The 19,608-nt window shown below is 46.7% G+C and overlaps 1 protein-coding gene and 1 long non-coding RNA gene across 2 annotated transcripts; both read right to left on the bottom strand.

Annotated features, from left to right (window-relative positions):
• Nucleotides 1-881: 881 nt before the first annotated feature.
• LOC117184675 (uncharacterized) lies at nucleotides 882-1,636 on the bottom strand. Its single transcript, XR_004470087.1, has 2 exons — nucleotides 1,432-1,636; nucleotides 882-1,379 (listed from the first exon to the last, which is right to left on the bottom strand). It is a non-coding gene; the product is annotated as an uncharacterized lncRNA (long non-coding RNA).
• A 2,568-nt stretch (nucleotides 1,637-4,204) lies between these two features.
• On the bottom strand, nucleotides 4,205-10,621 carry Doc2 (Dorsocross2). The gene is made up of 5 exons (XM_001354124.4): nucleotides 9,891-10,621; nucleotides 9,239-9,395; nucleotides 6,019-6,286; nucleotides 5,785-5,922; nucleotides 4,205-5,137 (listed from the first exon to the last, which is right to left on the bottom strand). The coding sequence occupies exons 1-5, from the start codon at nucleotides 9,979-9,981 to the stop codon at nucleotides 4,331-4,333; spliced, it is 1,461 nt and encodes a 486-aa protein (XP_001354160.2). The 5' UTR covers nucleotides 9,982-10,621; the 3' UTR covers nucleotides 4,205-4,330.
• Nucleotides 10,622-19,608: the final 8,987 nt, after the last annotated feature.

Below are 19,608 nucleotides of genomic sequence, written 5' to 3'. Positions count from 1 at the left end.
CCAGAGCCAGAGCCAGAGCCAGATCCAGAGCCCTAGCTCTGGCCGGCGATGATTGGCCAAATAACCAATCTTCGACGGTGGCATTTCATTTCAATTCGCGTTAAGAAGCAATTGTTAAGAGCGCTCCATTGCCATGATCTGCGGGCCAGGATGCTCGTGAGACCCACACACGTAGCAGCAACCTGTTTTTGGTGCTTCAGTGCTCAGTGGGACCAACTCAAACATCTGTTGGGGGCTGCAGGCCATTCATGTTGCCGCTGGAAGTGTTTATGGGCTCCACATTAGCCACACCGCATATTCATGTTAAACGTCGCCAAAAGACTAACGACAACGGTTGGCCCATTGTGTTGTTGCTGCTGCTGCGGGCTTTTGCTGAAATTTATTGAATTCTCATTTGGGGGGAATTCTCATTGGGATCCTCTGGCAGGGCAAAAGAAGAGTTGAAGCCAAAGCAAAGACCAATACGAGTGAGTAGTGTAGTCCATGCTGGAGCTGGCGGTGAGGCAAACGTTCGCATGTCAAAGTCAAATGAGCACCGACCCGAGCTCGGAGATCTTTCAGGCCAGATAAGCCAACTTTTTTTTGTCCCATGCTCCATGCCCCATGCCCCATGCCCCATGCCCGGTTGCTGTTGCTGTGTGTGTGTGTGTGTGTGTGTATGTGTGCTGCGGCTGCTCTCTTTCGGGCATGTGTAAGTTCCTTGGAAATTAATTTTGTGGCGGCCAAAATCAAAGTCACGGGCAACATTTTTCGCTGGCGACAATTTTATCGGCAGAACAATGAAATCATTTCCAATCCCTATTCTCTGAGCTACGCTGGCGATATTATGTCTTCGGCGCCATCTGACAGTCGCTGATTTTTGGTAGCTTTAATTTTTCCGCTCGGTCTTTCAGCCTTTATTGAAAATGAAAACTTACAAATATTATGTTTGTATGTACTTTTTGTAATAATAAATGGTAGTATCCCCAGTACGAACGCCTTTGCGAATGGCCTAGTGGTTGGGATCATTCATAACTCGTAAGGCGCTTAGATTATAGCCAGCAGGAAAGACAAGTCATTCCTTTGGACATGGTTGTAGTGGTCTATTTTTGAACGGCGATACATATTCCTCCTCCACACGCTTGGCCTGATGAAAATAGGCATTCACGACCAAGTCAAATTGTTTACGAGGCAACATAATGAATTTAGGCTCAATTCGCTGGAACTCCAACCAGTTCCTAGTGTAAAAAATCTTTAGCTTGGCCTCAATATCTTTCAATATCGATTTGGATCGATCCACACTGAATACCTCAGCAATGGCCAACAGAAACATACATACATATGTATGGCACTGGAGACAATTTTCGGGGCTTGTTTATCGTCGAATCCAGCTGCCAATTCTGAAATTTGTTTGTTTTTTACACGTTTTCGGATGGATTTTGATTAACTTACAATTATCTGATTATCTTCACAGCTAGAGTGGGTCACACACGACGACCAAGCGTCTAAGTAGCCACACAGCTTTCTCCCAAGTAGTAGTAGTAGAAGTAATCGAACTTGTCGTCTTTTTCGGAAATCTTTGCGCAAAATTATTGCGAGATGCCAATTAAAGAGACGCAAGATGAGCGTCATTATGCTCTGTCATTCGCTTTCAGCGTTGCATCGGATGGGCAGCCTAATTAAAATAATGTGTTATCTACGCATTAGTTGGCAGCTCTCAGTAGAGGGCGCGCAGTAATTTGAATTTGAATTGAAATTAGATTCTCGTGGTTTCGTGCAATTAAAATGGCAAAGCAAAACATAATGCTGCTGCATATTGCACTCAATAGAATTGTAAACAATACTCCCTCCTCCTCCCTCCCAACTCAAGGGGATGCCTACTTGACGACGGCCACTGTGCATTGTTCGGTTGTAATTGTTCCCTTCCCCCAATGCCAAGGCGTACGAGTTTGTTCAAACTGATCCTCAGATTTACATAGATCTTGTGAACATATGGACTGTGGAATGGTTAAATAGAGTACTATAGTTGGCCTGCTTATGTGGGTGATTTTCATTATCCTCTAATTGTTTGTGCCATTGTTCACGCGATAGGTTTGAGAAATTACACGCTTTGTTAATTGTACCATCCCTGAAGAGACGTCCCATAGCCCATAGCCCATAGCCCATAGCCCATAGCCCATAGCCCATAACCCAAAGCCCATAACCCAGATCCCAGCCCACATGTGAGCCCATTTGCATAAACTGCTCGGTCGTCCTTTGTCCTTCCCTTTCTTTCTTTTATTTTCGTTTCGTTTCCCTTCAATTTCTTTTTCCCTGGTGGGTTTTCTCTGCTCTAGTTTAAAACCCTGGCTTAGGCGAAAAACACTTGAGTTCGCTCTCAGCCTGGCCGGTTCGTTGGTCCGTTGGTCCGTTGGTCCGTTGGTCAGTGCCTGGTGTATCCGCTCTCATCCGTTTATGGCTTGGCCCCGGCGACACAGAAACCTTTCTTTGCCACGCTTTGTTGCATTCTCCTCCCGACCAATATATTTGCATGGCCAACAATAAGAACTCAAGTACCGATGCATTGTTCCCTTTCCCGTCCTGTGTTTGCCTAACGCCGGGCGCAGGCTCAAGCTTGGCCCACAGACCCATGACTAGGGATTGAACTGCCGCTCGTTGCACTTGGTTTGGATTTTTGCTTCCTTCCTTCCCCTAAATCCCTTAAATGAATCAACCAGCACAGGTCTCTATCTTTTCGTTTGCCTGACGATTGTCTCAGGTCTCAATTTGAAGTGGCAGCCACGCGTGCGCTGCGTAAACGCTTTTCCAACTCATTAGCACCATAGATCCACTCCTCCATCTACACTAGCACTGGCACCAGCACAGGCACCAGAGAGAACTAATTAACTTTCGTATAGGCAACAGTTTCACCCCGTTTTTCGGGGCCCCCCAATTCTGTTTACCCAACAGAAATGTGCTGCTCGACAAAGTGTATCTAATTTCATAACAACAAAAAGAGGCAGCAGCAGCAGGGGCAGCAACAAATGTGGCAGCGTAAAAAGCAACAGCCATAATGCATTAATTATCCAGAGACCTGCGACATCTGTCAGGGTTGGATTGGATCGGATGCGATGGGATGGGATGGCATTGGGGGACAGCCATTTAATGAGGAATTCAATGCACTTACAACCTTGTGCCTGTCAACACACATACGTATGTACACACAGGGGCACACACGGCCGACATCTGTCACCCGTTCGGTCGTTCGGTCGCTCCGTCACTCCGTCACTCCGTCCATCCTCTATAAAACCGCACCCGTCTCCCCAGAGGAACAGACTTCCCAAAACGGGGACAAGCAGAAAGACAACAAACAGAACAGCAACAATTTCAAATCGATTTTGTGGTAAATTGATTCGGTTATGTTTCTTTTTTCAATGGCTGGGCGGGCGGAGACAGAGACGGAGGCAACTGCGTCTGCACACGCCTCCATGGCATCCCTCTCTCCAGTCAGGGCGTCTCCAGCGCATCGTCGAGACGTGGGTGGTGACGCATGTCATCGTGAACTTCATCATTGGCTCTGTTCTGGACGGAGATCTGCGGGCAGCAGCAGCAACCATACACTAGCAGTCGGCAGCTTACATAACAAGTTGTCTTGTATCGTAGAATTTTTTTTGGCTTCGTCTCAGTCTCTGCCCATTTCATAAATATGTACATAGTTCCGAAACGCTATGGGTCTCTGGGGTAGCATCAGAGAGAGCGAGCGAGAGCTAGAGAGGGCTGCAACCGAACTTCATGCCTTGTCGAGCTATTTAATTGCAAACAAATTATGTTCTGTCCAGGCACATCTGAGCCAGTACTAGTCCCAGTCCCATCCCATCTCTTCTGTGTGGCTAATGGATGCGAAGGCTGCGACTGTTCCTCGGCTGATGATGTTGTTGAAATTCGAACGTTTATCTTGTTAATTGGTTGGGATTAATGTCTAGCGGAAGTTGTGATTGCAACTCTAGAGACGCTGCACGCTGCACGCTGCACGCTGCACGCTGCATGCTGCATCCCTAGATGGGATGTAACATGTTCATTTACCTACAGCGGAGTGTGGGCGTAGAGGCTTTAAAGGCCCGAGCCAGCAGCAAGATTTACCTAATGCCATTTTACCTAAAGATCCCGATCGATTAGAATTTCAAAAAGATTTAAAAGGCATTTTCGAGTATTTTTCTTAGAGTAAGTAAGTACGTAAGTAAACAAGTAAGCAAAGCAGTAGTAACTTTATTTTGATACAAAAAAATAAAATTTAAAAAAAATTGAAATTATGATCTAATCAGGCAAGGGTAATATCAGAATTAGTAGCAGGAATCTCATGAGGCATCCTTCTCTAGTTGCCGCCCAAAATGGCGGATATGCTAAAGCCCTTGCTCCTGGTGGAGGGTTCCGGGGGCTGCTCTACAGGCTGTTGCTGCTCCTGCTGCTGCAACGGCGTTGCTGTCGTCTCGCTCCCCACATCCAGTTCCAGGTCATCCGCCCCAGACTCATCCGATGTCGGCTCCCCACCGGAAATGTCCTGCGGCAGTGGTAGAGCAGGAAGTGGGGGAAGAGCAGCTTGCAAAATGGAGGCTGGCGGATACACCGGCATCGCGCCATTGTAGTCGTGAGCACTGCGTCCGAAATACGTGCAGGCCAGGTCCACCAGCGAGGGTCGCAGAAGGGTCTGGAAGTGCTGCATGAAGACGCTGCGATGTTGCCCCAGGCCTGGGGGCGGCGATCCAAGTCCCATGGAGATGGCGCCAGCCACAGACATTGGCACAGGCTCTGGGCCGCCGACGCCGACACCGCCACTACCGTTGCCGTCCAGCGATGAGGATAAGGAGCAGGCGGAACCATTTGATCTCAGTCGCTTAATTTGCGGCCCATCTGATCCGAGATCGCGACTGCTGTTGTCCGATGTAGTTTTTGTTTCGCTGGCTTTTGTTGGTGACATGTCAAGCGATTGGGACTGGGTCTGGGACTGGGATTGAGACTGTGGATGTGCTTGTGTCTGTGGCTGTGACAGCGACAGCGACTGATCTTGATCTTCACCGGTTGGCGATGAAGACATCTTGCGTTTGCAGCGCGATTGTCCCGTTTCGCGGAAGCCCTTGGCAAACGGATTGTTGTCGATCTTTAGCTTCGTGATGCGATCGTTCTGTGAAAGGCAAAAGCAAAACGGAGAAATAGTTGACGAGATTGCGTGAAATATGACGATTTCCAGCAGACAGCTATACATAATCTTAAGTAACAGTCTTGCAGATTGTCAATAGCTGGCGTTAAGTAACAAGGCCACTTGACACTTGACACAAGAGCAGCTACAGGACCAGCACCAGCGCCATCTCGTTTCCAGTCAATCTGGAGTGACCCTCCTCGTGACTTGACAACTTTGTGACGATGTTGAGAAGGAGGACGAGGATGAGAAGGAAGACGATCTTGGCGAGGCGATCACGCTAATTAGACGCAGACTGACGACTGGCGTCGCCTGTCAATGGGTCCAGACCTAGACAAAAACACAGCATGGCTAAAATTTACAAGGATGTGGCTATCCAACTTCCTAAAACAACAATCTTGCCTGCCCATCTAACCCTAGCCCCAGACGAGGACGCAGGACGCAGGGCGAAGGGCGTACCATGCTAATTTGAGACGTTGACCAAGTTACCCATGGCGTGAGCGATCGCTCCTCGTTTGCCGAAAATTAACCAATTATTGTGTGGTGCAGTCACTGCTCAATGTATTGGCAAGAAACAGAAACCCATAGGGAGAGTGAATGGGGGTTGGGAACTTCGGAGCTTGGCCACTTACCTGATACGCTGTCACGGCCACAAACTCGGTCTCGGCGAACACAAAGGCCTGCTGTGGGGCCCAGGGAATCTGCGCCAGATCAGCGGTGCGTATGACATGCAGACGCGGTTGATACTTGTGCATGCTGGCCAGGACAATCTGTAGGAAAACAGAACAGAACGGAATGGTAGGGGTACAGGGATGATAGGGGATTCATTAGTAACCGGAGAATACTTCAAAGCGCATATCACTTACATGCCCACTGTTGTCCAGGGTATTGTTGGTCAGCTTCACCTTGTTGAAGAGAATGGGCTGAGCTTGCCAGTGGGCGCCTGTGGCCGGGCTGTCCGGATGCAGATACATTCGCTGGGGGCTCTGCGGTTCGGCTCCTCCAGCCGGTACCCACTGGGAGCCGGAGAACTTGTAGCGGGCATCGCCGATGGGCACCATCTCAAGTAGGACGCAATAGTTGGTCTCATCCTCCAAGCCAGAGACGCTCAATCTCATGGAGGGGAACATCCGTCTGAAAAATCCAGGAAAATTGAAACCCATGTTTATTGAACAAACTCAAATAAAGTCATGGTAGATCGACAAAAGGAGCCCGGTCCCTGTCCCTTTCCCTATTCCGAAAAGTACGTGGGCGTTACAAATATTTAATTGTGAGTTTTTCCATTCCATGCGCCATGTAATTAGCCCAAACCAAATAGAGAGCGGGAGAGGGATCCGCTTCTTCGCGGTCTGGTTTGCTCTGTGCTAACAAGGATCCGATCCGATCCGATGCCATCCGAGGCCTCTGCTACAGGCACAGCAGGTGGTCACCTGGCTCACGGCTCTTGGCGCCAGTTCAAAAAAATAAATAAATAAAAATAAAGAAAGATGCAGAAGAAACTGTTTGTCCGATGCTCATATCTGCGATATTCTGGCTGCCTAGAGAGTTGTTTCGTGTTTTTGGCAATGATTTTTATATTTTTTTCGGGCCGATGATTAATTAATTGAACTCGACTGCGCTTTGCTTTGGTTTGCTTTGCTTACATTTATTTTTAATGCTGGCTGCCTTTCTGTTTCTGTTTCAGTTTCTGGTTTGTTTGTCTCGAATTCCATTAGACCACAAAGAGCCCAGAATATTTCGACATTCGTGTGGTTTAGAATTTCATTTTCAATTTGGCTCTGCTCGGCCTACGATCTCTGCTTGGGTTTCTGGGTCTGGGTCTGGTCTGGTCTGTGTTTTTGGCAACTGTCCGAGCTGTCCGGTGAATTCTTTTGGACAAACGATTTGTTAAGATCGATATCTTTGGCGCGTCTGCGCATAATTAGCAGGCAGAGAAGCGGAGCGAGATGCAAGATTTGAGTGAGGGGCATGCTGAACATTTGACGGCATTCGGTTTAGCGCTTGTGCAGGTGCAGGGGAAAAAAATGACGGTTTGTGGAATCGGGACTCCACTTGGGAAGTCTCACTTGAAGAATGAACTCGTTGGTTACCCTATAATTCTCTAAGAGATGTTCCATCTGCTGCATTTACCCATACACACTCCGCGTAAAAGCATCGTGACGAAGTCATTTCATTTCCTCTCTATCGTACGTAAAACGATACGCTTTGTTCTATCTAAGTTGAATGGCCGTCTGCGCTTTTACCACCCAAACAGATCGAATGGTCCAAGCGGCAAGAGAGGCCTCGACAAGCAACTAATTAGTTTTTATGAGCGCCACTTGGCATAGGCCTAGTCTAGGCCGAGCATGGGATTTGAATTCGGATTCGGATTGGGTACTGGGCCACTGGGTACTGGGCAGACGGTGGCACTCTGGCGCCTAGTCATTAAAAATTCAAATCGATTGCATGAAAGAGGAGATGCGAGAGCGAGAGCTCCGTTGAAGATTCGGGGACGGGACTGCATTTCACATAAAACATTTTTGATGAGCATAAAAAGTATTTAATACGCAGACACTATGAATAATTCATGGCATATATGTATGTATGTATTCTAAAGCAAGGGAGGGAGTGAAAAGAGTTTGGAAAGAGTTTTGGCTAGTAAGCGAGCACTCGAGCACTCTTTGGTGGAACCCAAAAGTTTATGTTAATGTTTTGGGAGCCCTTTCGATCGGTCATCATCATCATCATCATCATCGTCATCATCATCGTGGAGTCACTGTTGTGGTCTGGGGTCGGTCTGCTGTTGCTGTTATCGCCAGTTGGGCATCTTCCCGAGAGGGCCAAGTGTGAAATTGCTCGTATCTGTCGACAAGCTGTGGTCATTGTCATTGCCGATGCCAAAGCGGCGTGCGCTTGGCTCGCATATCCGACAGATACGTATTCACAGATACAGATACCATATACAGATGCACGAATGCACGAAGCGGAGTAAAGCATAGGGACGGGAACCTGTACATATTTCGGGTAGAGTCTCTGTTCAGGTTGTCTGCAGACAGGCGCCACAATAAATACGCTAAAAGCAACAAAGATGACAACAAAGTATCCTTGACGCAAAGATTTATGCCAGTCGAGCATGTCCGTCCGTCGAGTGCGCTCCTGCTATCCTGCCGTCCCACTGTCCGACTGTCCGTATCCAAAAGAAACGCCGACGACCGACAGGACGTCCCACTGCTTTCAGCGTCCATAGACGGCCTATAATAAATTAAGATGACGCCACTTTACGCACATTCGAACAAGTGGCGGACACTTTTAGGTAGTCGTCCTCCAATTCGTGTATCTAGATACACGATCAAATATCTCTAGGCGGCTGCGCTATGGCTTTGATTCTCGATACCCGATGCTAGATGCTCGTTGTTCGATGCCATTCCCCTCTCCCCTATCCTCTCTCTTCTCCCATTTTCGTATCTTCAATCTGGACACGCAAAGTGGCATTGGACTTGTACATTTTACGCCTCATGCGATAGCCCAAAAAGTGCATTATGCACATTTTGGCTGTGGTACAGGCCTCAGCTCAGCAGCAATCAGTACCTGCAATTTCACATCCTGCCAATGCATCCTTCCGCCTTGTTTGCCTGTGAAAATTGTTGTCGCGACACCGCTGTAAACAATTTGCAGGCGCCTGCATCTAATGAGCCTTTAACAGCAGCGCCGTCGACAACGGATGACGGCAATCAATCCGATGAAGACACGGCCGCCGCCGCCGTTGCCGCCGCCGCCAACAACATCCTCTCGAGTAGCCACCAGCTACTTTCCACTTGGTGGATGGCGCACTGGGCTAGGCATGTTTTTGGTTCTTTAAGTGCCCCTTGTGCTTGGTCTTGGTTGGTTGTTTTTCTTTGCCCTGCGTTTCGGGTATTAGTTTTCACGTTCATGCTAATGCATCGCTCGATGCCGATGTTTGTTTCCGATCTCTGCCGTATTCCATTTTAGCTCTATCTTACCCTTCCCCATGTTTACGAGTATTTGAGGGTTGTGGATGCCACATTTGGGTTTCATTTGGGTTGCATTTGGGTGTCTATTGGGATCCCTTTGCATGTATGTACATACCTGCCACTCTTGGTGATGATCATTTCGGTGCCAATTTGATGGAATTGCTTCCACAGATCGTCGTTCTGCAGTGTCATATCCACGCCGGGCAGTGTCACACGCGGTGGCATGATCACGTGGCGTGGCATGTGAATGGGCAGCATGGGGGGAAAGGGATCTGGAATGGTGGAAAAGTGAAGGTTGAATAAGATTAAGGAATCTTCTAATTCTTCATTAAGATCCACAAACCCAAAAAGAACACAAGATAACTCCTTCTGAACGGATCGATTCCAGTTTAAACTCTGGCCACCTTAATACCTTAATGCCTCCAATTAAGGATATAACATGAAAGTTTCCCAAAATGTATCAGCGTAATTAAGTACAAAGAAGTATATGTACATACTTAAGGAGGAACGACGATCCCGCTGTTTAACGATCGGCGGCAACAAGAAAAATGCATTCGATATATAATTTCTGGGCCCCAAGATCAGCAGCCATCACTTTGCCACATTACTCAGCTTTATGATCAGCTAAATCGATCGGTGTGATGGCAGACTGATCGCCAAATGTAACGGCCATTAATGCTGACTGATGGTGCTTAACAGCTTTTGTGGCGAACTCAATGTAACGGGTCGGATGAGTGATATATCTGGGATATGGGGACGTTGCTTACCTGGTATTCGCTGCATGATCTGCTGGCGATATATCTCGTGAGCTATGTGCTGCTGCATCCGCAGATCCACCAGCTCGTTCATGGTGATCATGGTGGTGGGTTGTGGTGGCTGTAGTATCTTAAAATATACCCTAGTATATATTAACACTTGATGGATCTTCTGTTGTTTAGTTTTTGTCACTTTAGGCACAATGGTTTCACAGTCAAAAAATACCAAAATATATAAAGTACACTGACTAATGACAACATTAGAAAGAGAGTCTGTTTTTAGTCTGGCGGTGGTCTTGTGGTCTTATTATTATTTTTTGGATTGCACGAGACGTCTCTGATTAGCGTTCAAATTTGTGCAAATCACCAGCAATCACAACTGTCTGAGGTCTGAGGTGCGCGTGGGTGTTAATTTGATTTGGCGATGGTGTCAAAGCAGCCATCGAGCAGAGCAGCCGCCAAATGAGTAGCCAAAAGTGGGCTATACGAGTACGAGTACGTAATGGTGGACCGTAACCGTATTAAATATATATACTAGATATACGAGATTTATGGATTTCGTTTTGGTTTTGCCGACGGTCGTGTCTTGCGCTCGCCAAGTTCGCATTTCAAATGAACAAGTTCCATTTGCTTGGAGGATCGAGCTGGAAACGAGCTTGACTCGTTTTGAGCCATTGATCGACATAACCATTACCATTACCTGCTCGAAGTCGAAGTCGGACTCTGTCTCTGTCTTCGATTTACTCTGCTCTGCGCCAAGAGCCCCTGCTTCCATTGGCTGTTTCAGACTTTGTCTACATAGCTATCCCGCTCTGTGTTGGCACCTCCATTTTGAACAATTGTCTCGCTCTTCCAGACCAAGTAGCTCCGCCCTCGAAAGTTGAATGGTAAATGCTGTCTCTGTTCGTCCCTCTCTAATTGTGGCTAATTCTGAAGTGCGAAGTTGCACAGTCAGCGGAGGAGGAAGAGCAACATGCTGCTCGTCTGTTTTTTTGGCTGTGTCTGCTTCCCTCCCTCTCTCTCTGTCTCACTCCCTCTGTCCCTCTGTCCCTGTGTCGCTTCTCGATCTTGTGTTGCCTTTTTAATTATGATCATCATGATTGAAATTGTTTTTCTCTCTCTGTGTCTGCTTTTTGGCATCATTTTTGTTGTTTTTATACTTTGACCATTTGCAGCCCGATGCCATCATGGTGGTCTGGTCCTCTTGTCGAGCCCCAGCCCGAGCCCGAGCCCGAGCCCAAGCCGTGCAGTGTACATATGTATGTGTGTTATGTATGTACGTAAGTGTGTGTTTGTCGATTTGCTGTTCATTTGTTTTATTTGGTTTTTTATTTCGGTTTTGACGCTGCGTCATTCCGGTATTGATATGGCAGCATGTACCCATACCCCATACCATATCCCACGGCTCGATATGGCGTCTCTCTGATGATGTTGCTGCCGTTGCAGGTGGTATCTGGCATCGCACATACTCATGGATTGTCGATCTGACCTTTTAGAGATCTTGACAAAACATTTGTTCGAGCTTCGAAGCGACGGAAGCGCGTGTCGCTACGCTACGGAATATGCTGCTCTGTTGCCTAATTACAAATTTGAAACTAATTAAAACAATTAACTAATTTAATTGAACTTTGACTGAGAGATCAAGCATACGCTATACATATATGTACATACATATGTGGGGAAGCGGATAAGAAACGTGCTCCCGCGTACTGGGTCTCGTGTTTGTCCCTCTCGATGGGCAAACACTGCCCCTGCCACTTCCGTCGTAAGACTTTGGCGATCAAACAAGAGGGAGGCTCTTATCTGCTATGGCATCACTGCTAAATTCCTGAGGCTCAGGCAGTTATCCAAGCTAATTTACACAGCACTTTCCCGGCCTGACACATCTAACATCCAACGCATTATTTCCATAACCACAGCCACAGCCACAGCCAAAGCCAAAGCCACTGGCGATAAGAGAGTGAAATTAATTTACTATTAGCAGAATTGCGTTCTGGCCAAGCCATGTGTTTGCTTGCTCTCCTCTCTCCCTTCTCCCTTCTACCTTCTCCTCTCTCCATTCTCCACTACGTTTTCACATTTGGTCGCGCACATATCCGGTTTGGGTTTGGGCATGATTCGGTTTCGGGATGGTTCTTCCAACAATTAGACATCGATCCTGCAGGGTCTCTGCAAATAGCTGTGCAATTTGTCAGCACCCATCTAATTGGTGCTGCCCCTGCGCCTGCTGTTTGACTAATGCATTTCGGTTAACTTCCGTTCAGTTCCGGATAAATGGGCCTACAGGTAGCCATGAGACAGAAGATAAAAGCCAGAAGCCAGAAGCCAGACAGACGCAATCCACTCGCTTTAATCAGCATAGAGGAAGAATATCTGGCGGCTATCAGTGTGGAGGAAAGGTGGAGGCAAAAAGCGATTAGGAATCGAATCTCTTCAGTTTTCTGGACTAGCTTCTATCAGCCAAACATTCCTGTCGTCACAAGGCAATCAAAGAACAGAGAAATAAGGAGAACCTTTACTTACATGCACCTGAACTTAACGGAACAGCCTTGAACTGCGTCGCCAATTGTGAAGTGCACCTTAGTGTCGTCTGTCTTTCCACCCAGTTGCGAAATGAGTTAAGATCTCGGATTGGAGTACTTGGGAAGCACGAGCCCTCTTTCTCACACGGCTGTTCAAATTAAAATTAGCATAAATCCACGTCTACCAAAGCAATGTAATTTTCCATGGAAAATATGCCTTACCCTGTGCCGCCATCTCATATCAGCCAGCCCCAGCCAGCACTCATCTGCCATTGACGATCCGCAATTTATTGATTTAAACTTTTAGCTCACATTCAGAGCCGATCGTTCAGTCAGCCAGCCAGCCAGCCAGCCAGCCAGCCAGCCAGTCAGTCAGTCGTACAGTTAGTCGTTCAGTCAGGTTGTTTGAGCAAGCCCTAGCGCCTCCAAAGACGACTATTAACGGGCTGGCACTTGAGAGGGATGTGTACGTGTACTCATGTGTAGTTCCATTGTTGCAACACGACGTCTGGCTGGGGCAATGCAAATCTACTTTTGTATGCAAATTAAGTGACTCAATCAACATTGAGGAAAAACAGCAAAATCATAGACAGCCAGTAGCGGAGCGGAGTGGAGGGTCAACAACAGCAACTGACCCAACAAGAAGGCATCATAATCATGTGTTTCCATGGCAGGCCACTTGACAGCTTTCGATGGTCCCCGACCCGACCAGATCCGACCAGACCCGACCAAAAGCAAGTCAGACATCAGATCCCAGACCCCAGACCCCAGACCTACCCTTTGGACCCTCCTATAATTGAGAGGTGTTTAATCGTGTGTTTCGTTTTTGTTTTTCTGCACATTCATGGCCCCAAAAACGTAATCCTTTTCTTTCCTCCAGCTCCAGCTCCAGCTCCAGCATCAACTCATATTCAAATTCAAGCTACAGCTACAGCTTCTATTCCACTACATTGTCGAACGCTGTTTGCTCTCAAATTATCATAAGTAAATACGACACAAGATGCCAGACCAGACAGAGAGCCAGACCCGAGTCGCTCCACTCTTCTACTCTTCCACTCCTTCCCTGTGGACTGACTGTGGACTGTTTCTACTTTACGCTTTTCAGAACCGACCCGACCCCAACATCTTCAAACTGAAGTGCTAAAGTTGCTGGCGACGCGACGCTCTGAGAGGCGCTTCTGTTGTGTTGTGTAGACCCTTGAGCTATTACAATATTACTATATATTCAAATTTCAAGTGCTACTGGCTCTCCGTTCGGTTTGGGTCTGCTCTCCACATCTGAAGAATCTGCATATTCCGAACTATAATATTTGTTTGCCTACCTTCGAAGCTCTCCTCTCATGGAGTTGGCACTTGGCGGAGATGCGTGTTAATGGCATGTGTAATAACAAGATCATGCATTCAAATCTGATTTTCAAAAACAATTGCCAAATAACTACATTCATCATTCAAGGCTTTAACCGCTCTATAAAGATATCTTTAGGTTGGTCTAGTCAAAACAGAGGGCTTGGAGCCCAAAGCAAATCTAGAGAAAAAAGTCATTGGCCAAAACGTTGACATCAAAGACAGTGGCAGAAGATTGCCGACAAAAGAAGAAAATTCCTAGTCCAGTAGTCGGAGATGAGATATACAGAGATACAATATATGCTCGCAGAGAGAAGAGACGAGACGAAACGAAACCATTTCGCCTGATAAAAAAATCCATTATGCGTAACAATTTGACGGCTTCTTTGGCTACCGCTACCTTATTTTCGAGGCGGCCTTCGCCTTTGATTGAGTGACTACGATCTGGTCATAACCGCGGGGTAATGTAATTGTTGTCGCTGGACCATAGGCCAGGGACCATTGACCATGGACCCTGGACCAGTAGCCAGATCAGGGATCGGCTCTGGCCTGAGTGCGCAATTACAATGGCAGTGATAAAGAAGCCACAGATGGGGGAAAAAACGTAGAAACCGAAACAGAGAGAGAGAACGAGCGGAGCGGAGCTCTAGCGCGCTAACGTCAAAGAGGAAATGCCTTAATCTCGTGACAACAATGGGCCTTCCTCTGCCTCTGCCTCTGCCTCTGTCTCCGACTCTGACTCCACCTCCATTATCTAGCCAACCCATGGATACTGGACTCGTAGTGTTGGAAATTTGTTTGTTTGCTAGTCTAAAGCGTCACGGAGCCAAATATAGTGCATAGTCCCATAGAGTCGAGTCGGACTGTCTCTGATTCCATTTCTTATTTGAGCATCGCACACTCCATGGATCAGTCTTTGGCCAAGGTTCTAGCTGTACAATCTATCTTTGTATATGTATGTATCTGTTGCTGTATCTGTAGCTGGTGTGTGTACTAATGGCACTAGTCATAGTTGACACTTTATGGTCTGCACTTGTTGTTAGCTCTGCTCTCGGATGATGATTGCTCTCTCGAATGGCGTCAAGACTTTCGCTTTAATGGTGGCAACGCTTCCACGAATCCTAATCAGAAATGATGCATTAGCTGGGGCTTCATTTAAATAAGGAATTCTCTGCCGTCTAGGGCATGGAGTTATCTGGAAAAAGAGAAAATGTACAGCGGGTTAATTGGAATTAAAAAGTGCGCTGGAATGAGAAGAAGATTGAGCTATTACCGAGTGGAATTTATATTAAAAAAAAAAGGGGGGAAAATCTCAAATACCATAGATACATATATGTGCGTAGTATATGGATGTTTTCCCTAAAATATTAGCGGTACTCCTGGAACTTTTGACGCCAAGTCTCCTCAAAAGTTTCCCATTAGCTTTCACTGTTTGGCGCTCGAAATAGTAATCTTCCAAAGGCTGGCAACCGAGTTACATGCGAGATACATGCCCATACACCTCCCTCCGTACCACTGGGCCGAAGCTACCGCCACCACCCCCGTCCCCTGGGCGGACGTGGCAGACGACACGCACACACCCAACGGGGTCGCAAACAAATATGGCGCAAAGTCAAACAATAGGCACGGCCATTACCTAATGGCGGCAAAGCGAGAACAATTTATGCTACCTCTGCAATGGAGCACTACGTATTGTACCAGTGACTATTCCAGGCCATGTGAGGCGTCAAAAGCTTAAATATTTACAGTCCCCAAGTCCTCAAAAGAAACAAACAACGAGCAAACGAGATTAGGCCAAGCCACATTCAGAATCAGAATCCGAATCCGAATCAGAGACTCATCTAGAGGCAGCGAGATAAAGGGGGATACAGAGAGAGAGAGAGAAGAGGGGGGCAAAAAAGCATGAAAATATTTGTTAAAAGGCAAATAAATTGCGGAAGATAAAGATCTAGTTTTGATTAAAATTTAAGCTTTTTCACAACCTCGGCAGCTACCGAACTGAGTCTCGGGAGAAGATCAACAAAAGCGTCTAAAAACTGAAAGCGAATCAGGGCCCCTGAGCTGCTGAGGAGCAGGGATGGGGGGTATGGAATTGAAGGAGGAGCGGAAAAAGAAGAAATTAAAACTTGTCACATGGAGAATTTATGTTTGTTTTAAAAGAGAGAGAGAGAGATGGAGACAGAGATGTAAATAAATTAGAGTCTGGGAGTTCGTTATCATATTGTAGCGTGGACAGCATGTTGTTGCTATATATGGCAAACAATACGGTACTTTTAACACCAGAAATCAGGGCCCCACAATCCTAAACAAAGGCCAAGACAGCACAGAAGCGACAGACGCGTAGCTGCCGTTCGAGCAGCTGGCCCAAAGCCGCATACCCATACCCATACCCATACCCATACCCATACCCATGCCAGAGCTCTCTCAGATAAACATATACAAGATACCCAAGGTACGTATTGGACGGACGGTTGCCCCCATTTGCATATGAATGTGGTAATGATTACAAATTTCGCTCGTAAAAATGTTTGGCTTTTTTTTTGGGAGCATAATTAACTTTGGATCCGATCCCAAAGCGATCCCAATGCGATCCGATCCGATTCAATCTGTTGAATGCGTTGCGGTTGCTGTTACTGTTGCGGCAATTCACTCGCTTGAGGATGGCCGGCCGTTTGTATGTAACTGGCAGATACGATCTTGTATTTGGTTTAATAGATACACATGGATATGCTGGATACGGGGATATGCATCGAATGTCAATGGACCTGATTTTCTCTGTGTGTTTCTCTGGTTCCCTGTGTTGTGGGAAAGTGTTGAGCCGTTTACATTATATGGGGACTTTTATTGAATGAATCGGACCTTTCACAGTCAATTAATAGTGGCTAACAAGACCGATGCTGTTGTAGATAACCCAACAAGCTGCATAATTAATAGATTTTAGTTGTTCGTGAGAGTGCCAACACTCGGTCTCCGTGGGTGCCCACTAGCCACTCTCTCATCTCTCATTGTACGCCCAACAGAGTGGTCCTTGGTATTTGAGGATCAAGGATCATTCGGGACAGCCGTTGTCGTTGGGCATCTTCCATCCTTGTATTTATTGTGGCGTGTTACCTTAATTTCTTGGCGCCATCATCGTCATCCCTTTCGCTCTCCACGAGTTTGTCTCAGAGTCCCCTTCCTCCTTTGCTGCGTCATAGAATTAAAACTCTTCGCTCCATCATTTTCGAGAGCGAGTGCAACATTTGACAGGTAAATGTCTGGGAAAAACCTGACTGGTCGCCGCGCCTCTTGATTAAAGGAACACTAGAATAAATGCATCCCCAAACATATTAGATACTCATTTCAGAAACTAACTTTCGGAAAATTGAATATATGTACTTCGGACCTAAAATTTCTATGTATTTAAACATTTTTTTAATCATTCAACGCTGGTATTATTACTATTTCATAATCCCAAACATCCATTTCATATAGTAGGGTTTTCACTATTCGTTGTCTTTTAAGAAAACATAATTTTAAATACATATTTGTTTTTTTTTTTTTATTAATTTTTTGTGTGTTTTGTTTCTCAGTTTCCTTTTGTGTTGCTAAGCAAGTTGACCATAATTTTTGACAGATTTATTGGGCAATATTAATTTTTATATCAGAAATTTTTGGAGAAAAAGAGGTGTGTTCTATGGGGAGTTCTCGTTCACATTATCACCTACAGCTTCGGACCCATCCGACCCAACCCGACACGTCTGCTGTCGGTAAGCGCAACCGTAAACCCTCCTCAAGGCATGTCCCAGAGAAGAGAAGAGAAGTTCAGATGGAGGGCCACTCTGCTGGTTGTTTGTCTGCCTTTGTCTGGCTGCTGATTGAGGATGGTATGGATGGTTGCCCCGAACGTGTGAAAATGCATTTGCATATTCAATCAACGGCACAATAAATACGAGTATACCCCATGCTACATACGAATTCATACAGAGTCGTTAAACAAGATTTACATATGAAAATAACAAAATATTTAACAGCAGCCGCAGCCGCAGCCGCAGACGCGCTGACTCGCGTCTCCAACACTCCACTCCACCTGCCTGCCCCAATGCGCTGTCCAAACTAAAATTGAAATTGTCAATAGGGTGAGCTTTGGCGACTCGACTCGATCCGACGACCCATAAATGTGAGCCACAGTCTCGGACTCGGACTCGGACTCGGACAGACTCCAGACTCCCTAAGTTCCGACTCATGCCGGACGCTCACTTACTCGATCTGTTAATAGCGACGATGACGGGGCGATCAGCGATCTGCGCTACTGAACGCTGGCTCATCCAGCAAAATATTTGCGTGGGCATTTTGGCTATTTTCGACCCGAATTTGTACTAAAATTAACAGCCATGGAACACAGCGATGGAAACGTTTCCGCCGTGTGGGGGCTCCAAGGAATTCCGTTTCATTATGAACCACAATGGGCGGGTGTGAGTGTTGGCTTATCGCGTCCCACCACTCCTCTCGATGACACGCGCGCAGCAGCTGCTGGCTTCTGGCTGCTAGCTTCTGGCGGGGAGAATGGCACTTTCCATTTCTAACCAGGAGCCAGCAGCCAGCAGCCAGCAGTCGCAACAACGATAAGCGGAATCAGAGCTGCTGCAGCTGCAGCGGCAGTTCTGGGAGAGTTATCAGCCGCGTGCCCCAAGGCCCGAAATCTAAATGCAAAACCATAAAACAAATTATGAGCGATACGCTAAATCAACCCGAATGCATTCAAATGGAAAAGTAATCTTGGGGCAGGCATTTGACTTAAATGAAAATGTTGGCACTGTCAGTCAAGTGCTTCGAGCTGTAGCCTCACACACACACACTAAAACACACACGAACACCTATGCAACTATGCATGTCCAAACACACAGATACTCCCCACAAAAAACCACGATTGCGGCACGCAAGTGAAATATGTTGGCGCCAGGCGCCACTAAAACATCTTATGAATGAAGTAGACACATTTTTTCGAGTTTCTGGTGTTGCACATGCTTCTTCTGCTTTACCATCTCTTTCCCCCTCCCTTCATTTGTTTGCTTTCTGTGTGGCGTCTCTTAAGCGGAGTCTGGAGACCGGAGACCGGAATCGGGAGCCTCTCTCCCGATGGCTTTCAGTTACTTCTGCCCTTTATTATAATAATTTTCTCAGAAAGTTCTTGTACTTATACAATTATTAAAATGGAATTAGAGGGAACTGTGTTCGGAAAGTGCTGGAAAGTGTATTTTATAATGCATCAATTGGTTGTACTTTCTACCTTTCGATAGATATTAACTAGAAATCTGCAAAATGTCCATAAAATTAGCTGTGGATACGAACAATATCGGGCTACTGTTGGAAAATCTCCATGGTTTCTACAGTACTACAGGTCCAAAGCTATTATATTTTGTAGACTATCTATTTCCGATATTCCATGGAATATGCACTGCTTTGGTTCATTAAGCAGCTCTTCTTTCGCCCGCGCGCCCTTTATCAATCACACTTGTTGCGGGGCTTTCCACAGACATTCCATTCGGGTCGGTGGTACCTGTAGCAGGGGCATGGAAAGCGGCAGCGACAGCGGCAGCTGATTAGGCCGATCGTGTTCCACATTAAATCCACGCACTAAAAGCATTAATCACCATTTTCACGCGACGCCCTGTCGCCGGGGCTGTACGGTCCAACCCAATCCAACTCGTTAGTCCTACCAGCCTGACGCGTTGCCGTGGCCTGCGGTGCCGTGGTGCTGTGGTGTGCTTCCTGGAAAAGTCTGGTCATAGACAGAGCCAGGCGTAGAGCCACCGCCGCCGCGTGTTGACTAATGACGCGCATTTAGCAGCAATTAATGAATTTTATGAGCAGCTATAATTTTA

The sequence above is a fragment of the Drosophila pseudoobscura genome, chromosome X (genome assembly GCF_009870125.1).
Source record: "Drosophila pseudoobscura strain MV-25-SWS-2005 chromosome X, UCI_Dpse_MV25, whole genome shotgun sequence".
NCBI lineage: Eukaryota > Metazoa > Arthropoda > Insecta > Diptera > Drosophilidae > Drosophila > Drosophila pseudoobscura.
The sequence above is the reverse complement of the archived record's forward strand: the minus strand, read 5'-3'. Positions and strand labels throughout refer to the sequence as shown.